The following is an 8318-nucleotide window of genomic DNA, read 5'->3' as shown; positions in this document are numbered from 1 at the left end:
ATTTTATAACTTTCTAATTAAAATGTTCAAACTGGAAGGTTTCCTGTGGCTTTTAAAGGAAAAGGCCTTGGATGGGGGAAGAGGAGGGAGGCAGAGGTCGCACACGCCTCTGAGTTACTCATCAGCGGCCTGGCTCTGCCAGCGCTGCACTTAAAGACCTTGGAGCTTTTGTTAGCTCTTTGGCAAAAGTCCTCTAGTCCAACCCCAAGTAAAGGAGAGTTTTCAGTGGAATCCACATGGCAAGTGACAGACATGGGCTGGAAAATTCCAACTGTGTTTGGTGAATATCAGGTTATTTTCAGATCAGATGTTGTTAGCTTCTGGACCTGAATCACACAGCAGACTGGCAAGAGGAGAAATAGTGGGAAATTAACTGAGCTGTAACACAGAGCTAGTGAGAGTTTGAGGTGATTTCTCAGTGTAGGGGTATGGAGAGAAAGAAAGAGTCCTGATTTTATCAAATGATTTGTTTCTGTTTGAATCAGGTAAGGCGCTAGGCACTACTTAGTTTCCATATATGGGTAACAACGCTCTCTCCTCTTTTCTGTTCCTTTCTCTTTACCCCCTTCCTCTTCATACTAATGCGTTTTATTTATTTATATTTTGGGGGGTTTTGTTGTTTATTTTTTATTTTTAAATTATTTTTAATGACAACTTCCATAATTGTAAACAATATCCCATGGTATTTCCCTCTCTCCCCCCATTTTTTGTATATTTCATGAAAGTATTAGTGTGCCTGGGCCTCCAGCCACTGCAAATGAACTCCATACACATGGGTCATCTTGTGTGCATCATCTTATGTGTCTGGCTTATGTGGGACCTGGAGAGTCAAACATGGGTCCTTAGTCTTCACAGGCAAGTGCATTAACCTCTAAGCCATCACTCTAGCCCAGTTTTTTTTTTTGTTTAGTTTAGTTTAGTTTTGTTTTTTGAGGTAGGGTCTCACTGTAGTCCAGGCTGACCTGGAACTGACTATGTAGTCTCAGGGTGGCCTCAAACTCACTGCGATCCTACTTCTGCCTCCCAAGTGCTGGAATTAAAGGCATGCGCCACCATGCCCGGCTTTGTTTTTTATTTTACTTTTTAAAATATTTTGTTTTTATGTATTTATTTATTTGACAGAGAGAAAGATGCAGAGAAAGGGAGAGGGAGAGAGAATGGGCATGCCAGGGCCTCCAGCCACTGCAAATGAACTCCAGACACATGTGCCACCTTGTGTATCTGGCTTATGTAGGTCCTGGGTAATCAAACCTGGGTCCTTTGGTTTTGCAGGCAAGCACCTTAACTGCTAAGCCATTCCTCCAGCCACTGACTTTTCTTTGTTTTTCGGGGTAGGGTCTCACTCTAGCCCAGGTTGACCAGAAATTTACTATGTAGTCTCAGGGTGGCCTCAAACTCATGGTGATCCACCTACCATAGCCTGCAGGGTGTGGTGGCGCACACCTTTAATCCCAGCAATTGGGAGGCAGAGGTAGGAAGATCGCCATGAATTCAAGGTCACCCTGGGAATTGAGTGAATTCCAGGTCAGCCTGAGCTAGAGAGAGACCATACCTCAAAAAAAAACAAAAGAAAAAGAAAAGTTTTATGGGGGAGGGGCTGGAGAGATGGTTTAGCAGGTAAGGTGCTTGTCTGTGAAGCTTAAGGACCCAAGTTTGATTCCCCAGATCCCACATAAGCACATGGAGACACATGCGCAAGGCCACGCATATGCACAAGGTAGCACATGTGTCTAGAGTTCAATTGCAGTGGCTGAAGGTCTTGGTGTGCCCATTCTTTCTCTCTCTCAAATAAATAAAAATGAAATACTTAAAAATATATAAGTGTGTTGGATAAGAATGATAAAATAAAGCTTAAAAATAATAGAAAAAATATATATATAAGTGGGCTGGACAGATGGCTTAGCAGTTAAGGTGTTTGCCTGCAAAGCTAAAGGACCCAAGTTCGATTTCCCAGGACCCACGTTAGCCAGATGCACAAGGGGGTGCACGCATCTGGAATTTGTTTGCAGTGGCTGGAGGCCCTGGCGTGCCCATTCTCTCTCCCGCCCTCTTTCTCTGTCAAACAAATAAAATAAAATATTTTTTAAAAATAAAAAAAGGAGAGAGAATTTGGATACAAACTAGTTATGAACATGCTTCCATGTACTTGTGGGAAGAGAAGGTAGTACCTTGAAGTCCCGAGAGCACCTCCAAATAAGACCCCTTCACATCTCACACCTCCAAAGCTCCACCCCTCTTTTTCTTTTCTTTATTAACAACTTCTATGATTGTAAACAATAACGCATGGTAATTCCCTCTCTGCCCTCACATTCCCCTTTGAAACTCCATTCTCCATCATATCCCTTCCCCCTCTTAATCAGTCTCCCTTTTATTTTGATGTCATGATCTTTTCCTCCTTTTATGGTCTTGTGTAGGTAGTGCCAGGCACTGTGAGGTCATGGATATCTAGGCCGTTTTGTGTCTGGAGGAGCACGTTGTAAGGAGTCCTACCTTTCCTTTGGCTCTTACATTCTTTCCACCACCTCTTCCACAGTGGACCCTGAGCCTTGGAAGGTGTGGTAGAGATATTGCAGTGCTGAGCACTCCTCTGTCATTTCTTCCCAGCACCATGATGCCTTCTGAATCATCCCAAGGTCACTTCCATCTGAAAAGAGAAGGTTCTCTAATCAAAAGTGAAAATAGCATTAATATATGGATATGAACATTCAGACAAGTGCTTACTGGGCATTTTGGTGAGCATAGTATATATATGTAGCCAGACAGAAGCAGATGTTACACCCCTAGGACTCATGATTACTATTGTAGGCTTTAAGTGTCAGGCATATATTCCCTCCTGTGGAGCAGTTTTCCAGTCAAATTAGATGGTGGTTGGTTTCCCCCATAACAGACATACAACTATTGCACCCATTGGCTCATTTGGCCTGGTTGGCCAAATATAAGGCTTGCAGTGTCCACTGTTGAGTATTGTCACTGGTGATTTCTCTCTCCCATTGAACTGCATGCAAAGTAGCTTTTTCCTGTTTTCTGTCAGCTGGTCTACATGGAGGAAGTTTTCAGCTCACCTCCAGCAGGATTTCTCACTTACCTTGCAGCCCAAGTATGTGGAGTCTTGAGCAGTGGGGTCCTACCATCTATTCCTGGTGGGAAACCAAGGGCCTTAGCAATGACCTGTAATGTTTTGGAGGCATCAGGGACCTCCCTGGCCAACAACTCACTGGAAGGTAAAACATTTTTTTTAATATTTTTTAAATTTATTTATTTATTTGAGAGCAACAGACACAGAGAGAAAGACAGATAGAGGGAGAGAGAGGGAATGGGCGTGCCAGGGCTTCCAGCCTCTGCAAATGAACTCCAGATGCGTGCACCCCCTTGTGCATCTGGCTAACGTGGGACCTGGGGAACCGAGCCTTGAACCGGGGTCCTTAGGCTTCACAGGCAATCGCTTAACCACTAAGCCATCTCTCCAGCCCGTAAAACATATTTTATTTGTTCATTTATTTAACACGGGGGGGGGGGGGGAGAGGGAGAGGGAGAGAATGGGCATGCCAGAGCCTCCAACTGGTGCAAAAGGATTCCAGAAACATGGGCCATCTTGTACATCTGGCTTACGTGGGTCCTGGGGAATTGAACCTGGGTCCTGTGGCTTTGCAGGCAAGTGCCTTAACTGCTAAGCCATCCCTCCAGCCCTAAGCCTTAGTTTTTAAAAAAATTATTTACTTATTTATTTGAGAGAGAGAATTGGCATGCAAGGGCCTCTAGCTACTGCAAACAAATTCCAGATGCATGTGCCACCCTGTTGCATCTGGATTTACATGTGTACTGGGGTATGAAAACGAGGTAGTTAGGCTTTGCAGGCAGGTACATTAACCACTGAGCTATCTCCAGTCTAAACCTTAAATGTTTTCTTCAGACAGGGTTTGTGTAACCTAGGCTGGCCTCAAACTGGAGGCAGTCGTTGTGCCTCAGGCCTTCTGAATGCTGAAACTACAGCCATAACCCACCATGCTTAATTAAAAAAAAATTTGTTTTTAGCCGGGCATGGTGGAGCACACCAATAATCCCAGCCCTCGGGAGGAAGAGGTAGGAGAATTGCCATGAGTTCAAGGCCACCCTGAGATGACAGAGTTAATTCCAGGTCAGCCTGGACCAGAGTGAGACCCTACCTCGAAAAAAAAAAAATTTTTTTTTTTTTCGAGGTAGGGTCTCACCGGAATTCACCATGTAGTCTCAGGCTAGCCTTGAACTCCCAGAGATCCTCCTGTCTCCTGAGTGCTTAGGTTAAAGGCGTGCCTCACCATGCCAGGCTAAGTTTTTAAAAATAACTGTCCAACTCCATTATCCCAAATTAGTGGCTAACATTCTAAAACACATCTTTCTCGTCTTTTGTGTTCTTTGCATTTTGGGGGGGGGGGTTGTTGTGTGAGTACCACTTCTTTTTTTTGGTTTTTCGAGGTAGGGTCTCACTCTGGTCCAGGCTGACCTGAAATTAACTCTGTCATCTCAGGGTGGCCTCGAACTGACGGCGATCCTCCTACCTCTGCCTCCCGAGTGCTGGGATTAAAGGCGTGCGCCCCCACGCCCGGCTGAGTACCACTTCTTTAAAGCTTTAAATCCTTGTTGCTTAAGATAGATCCTAGAAATGAATGACTGGTTCAGACATCTTATAGCCATGTACAAGGATGTTAATTGTTGCCAAGCCGCACCCGGGAAAGGCTGCGCTACGGTACACTTCCAACAGCAGGGACTCGGTTCAGACCCCACCACAGATTTACAAGTCTTCCGCAGGGATCCGTCTTTTCTGTTTGCTTGGGTTCTGCCCTGTTGCCTGTAAAGGAGAAAATCTGTTTTATTTGTTGAAACGTGTCCTGTATTTATCCGGAACTGTTATCAAGCCCTGGCCTCTGGGTCGAGGCTATCTGGGACAAGGGAGGGCCGGGAGTAGGACAACTGCAGGTCAGGTTCCTAAAACCCAGCTGGTCTCTCAGCCCCTCCCCAGTCCTCTGCTCGGGAGTCAGCATGGGTACCCCTGGCATCAAAGTGCCTGGGTCTCTTAGGACTTGGGAAGCGGTTTGGATTCCAGGTCCCTTTGCTGCGAGGATGCCACCGGGTGCATGGAGGGGGCAAGAGGAAGATTCGATTTCCTTCACAAGGGCCTTTTGTCCTCCCAGAACCTCCCTCCTCTGGGGGCCGGAGGGAGACAGATTTTTCGGTTCATTGGTGGGCTGAGAGGTGGCCGCGAGAACGCAGAGACAGACATCCCCGGCGGGTGGGGGTGGACCGCGCACCCCCGAGCCTACCTGCTCCCGCCCTCGGCAGGGCGTCCCTCCCCCGGGGCGTGGTCCCACAGTCGCCGCCGGGGACGGGAGGGGAGCGGAGCGGGGCCCCTGGCCTCTTTCCTTCCTTCGCTCCCGCCTGTCGCCCGGGACGCGAGCCACCTCGGAGCGGCTCATCGCGGGTGTGCGCGCCGGCCAGCAGCGCGCAGGTAGAGCGGGGCCGGGCCGGGGGCTGAGTGCCGGGCGGGAGGACTGGGTCCCTTCCATCGTCCCGGGGAGGTGGGGGCTCAGACCCCCAGCTTCGCCTCCTCGTTGCGCGTCTTTTCCTGGTTTGCACACTCCTACTGGGGTCTCCGGGTGCTTCCCACGCTACCCGTGCGTCCTCCCGGAGTCCGGGCGCTGTCATCACCGGGTGCCCCTTCGTAACTGTGGGACCTAAGAACCCCATGGCCCTCGCCGACTCCCGGTGAAGAGAGAGAGCTGGCTGTGGGCTGTGGTCAGCGGAGTAGCCAGGCTTCGGGGGACGTTGATTTGCCGGCTCTCCACGCGGGATGTTCCACCCCAACGCGGGCTTAGAGCCAGACCAGAGTCGCAGCCCAGGAGCCTCTTCGGTCCCGTTGCCCGGCTCGGGTTGGTGCGGGGAGGGTGGCTGTGGCATCCGCGACTTGGGAAGCGCACCACTGCCGGGCCAGGGTTTGGGAAGCGTCTGCCCTAGACTTCAGGCGTCCTCCCGGAATACCCTCGTTTAGGGGCGGGAGGTCCTCCATCTCTTGAAACTTGCCTTTCAAAAAGACTTGGCTTTAAAACGCTCATCAGGCGCTTTCCCCATAGAATTCTTAAAGGAAAAATAGTTGAGTGAGTTTGGAACCAGACCTATATGAATTTGAATCCAGTTACCTCGCTTCTGGCTGCTTGACATTGGGCTGTCTTGGTCTTACGTGTAGGTGCCCCAGAATATGGATTTTCTTTTCGCTCTTTGTTTTTTCGAAGCAGGGTTTCATTCTAGCCCAGGCTGACCTGGAATTCACTATGTAGTCTCAGGCTGTCCTCGAACTCATAGTTCCCAATAACTCCTACTTCCCTCCTGAGTGCTGAGATTAACAGTGTGCACCACCATCCTCCGTTCGGAGCTGGAAGATCTTGACTGTTCGACTTAGAGCTATAATTGACTGGATCAGTAGCAAAGCTATTAGGGATAGTACACTGTGTGAGAGCCCTGTAGGCCGAGGAAGGCTGTGTGATGAGGTCAAAGTCTAGCACTGCACTGGTCGTCCTGGGATAAGACAGAAAAGTAGACTTTCAGCCATTATTCCTCATCGCCCTGTGTTTTGCATATTGCTTGTGTCCTCCTGCCTGTGCTTGCTATCTTCTCGTTAGGATCATAAGGTCACCAAAGTGTTAGAACTATTGTCCTTGGGATTCCCTTATGCATACTCTTCCTTAGATTCATAGACTATAATTGTGACCCAGAATTTGAGATTCCTGAACACTTGCAAGTTTACCATGAGCCTGATCTTAGTACTTTACAAAGATTCACACATTGAGTCTTCAAATGAAGCTCGTAAGTTAGGCATACTATCCCCCTTATTCTATAGAGTAAAGAAATAAAAGGGCACTTAGTTAAGAAATTTGCCCAAGATGGGTGTGGTACTTGGAGATAAAGTTAGGAAAATCAGTATGAGCTCCAGGCTATCCAAAGACTACATAGTGAATTCTAGGTCAGCCTGGGCAAGAGTAAGTCCCTACCTCAAAAAAATAAATGAAAAAGAGGAGCTGCATGTGGTGGCACATGTCTTTAATCCCAGCACTCGGGAGGCAGAGGTAGGAGGATCACCGTGAGTTCAAGGCCACCCTGAGACTACATAGTGAATTCCAGGTCAGCCTGGGCCAGAGTGAGACCCTACCTCAAAAAAAAAAAAAAAAAAAAAAGAAAAGAAAAGAAAAGATAAAAGAAAGAGTGTTGGAGAGGTAGCTTAGTGTTCATATCGCTTGCCTGCAGTCCAGAGGTTCAACTCTCCAGATCCCACATAAGCCAGATGCACGAAGGTGAGGCTAGCATAAGCAGCACAAGGTTGCACAGGCCCACTTGGTGGCTCAAGCATCTGAGTTGATTACAGTGGCTGAGGCCCTGGCACCAATTCTCTCCTTCCTTCCTCCCTCCCTCCCTCCCTCCCTCTCTCTCTCTCTCTCTCTCTCTCTCTCTCTCTCTCTCTTTCCTCTCTCTAAAATTTAAAAAAAAAAAAAACACCTAAAAGAAGGCTGGGGAAATGGCTTAGCTGTTAAGGTGCTTGCCTGCGAAACCTAAAGATCCATGTTTGACTCTCCAAATCCCATGTAAACCTGACACACAAGGTCCCACATGCACACAGAGTGGCACACCAGAGCCTCTAGCCACTGCAAATGAACTCCAGACCCTGTGCCACCTTGTACATTTGGCTTATGTTGGGACCTAAGGAATCAAACCTAGGTCCTTTGGATTTACAGGCAAGTGCCTTAGCCTTTAAGCCATCTCTCTCCAGCCCTACTTTACTTTTTTTTTTTTTTTTTTAATAGGTGCATGGGGTCAGAAGGCACCACCTGTTTTTTGTTTGTTTTAATTTTATTTATTTGACAGAGAGAGGGAGGGGTAGGGGAGAGAATAGGCACACCAGAGCCTCCAGCCACTGTAAACGAACTCCAGACTTGTTTGCCCCCTTGTGCATCTGGCTAACGTGGGTCCTGGGGAATCGAACCTGGATCCTTTGGCATTGCAAGCAAATGCCTTAAACTGCTAATATAAAGCAGCTAGGCATGGTAGCACATGCCTTTAATCCCAGCACTCAGGAGGCAGAGGTAGGAGGGTAGCTGTGAGTTCAAGGCCACCCTGAGACTAAATAGTTAATTCCAGGTTAGCCTGAGACAGAGTAAGACCCTGCCTCCAAAAACCAAAATAAATAAATAAATAAAAATAAAATATAAAGCAATTTAAAAGTTTAATAAGGGAGAAATGGTTTCACTCTCTCTAAAAATAAATAAAATATTCAATTAACAGTTTAATAAGGGCTG

General features: G+C 47.5%; 1 protein-coding gene across 3 annotated transcripts in view; it reads left to right on the top strand.

Annotated features, from left to right (window-relative positions):
• Nucleotides 1–8318, top strand: part of LOC101601540 (carbohydrate sulfotransferase 6) — a 37847-nt gene that overhangs the window by 9491 nt on the left and 20038 nt on the right. The window contains exon 1 of one of the 3 annotated variants that reach the window (XM_045156515.1): nt 77–485. The exons of 1 other annotated variant lie outside the window; for it this stretch is intronic. In XM_045156515.1, coding sequence (XP_045012450.1) covers nt 462–485 — 24 coding nt within the window. In that variant the 5' untranslated portion in view covers nt 77–461. Of the gene's footprint in view, nt 1–76; nt 486–5349; nt 5483–8318 lie in introns of those variants that run through there. One more of the 3 variants, XM_045156521.1, reaches the window with a different exon arrangement.

The sequence above is a fragment of the Jaculus jaculus genome, chromosome 1 (genome assembly GCF_020740685.1).
Source record: "Jaculus jaculus isolate mJacJac1 chromosome 1, mJacJac1.mat.Y.cur, whole genome shotgun sequence".
In the NCBI taxonomy this organism is placed as follows: domain Eukaryota; kingdom Metazoa; phylum Chordata; class Mammalia; order Rodentia; family Dipodidae; genus Jaculus; species Jaculus jaculus.
This window is presented reverse-complemented; position numbering and strand designations above follow the sequence as displayed.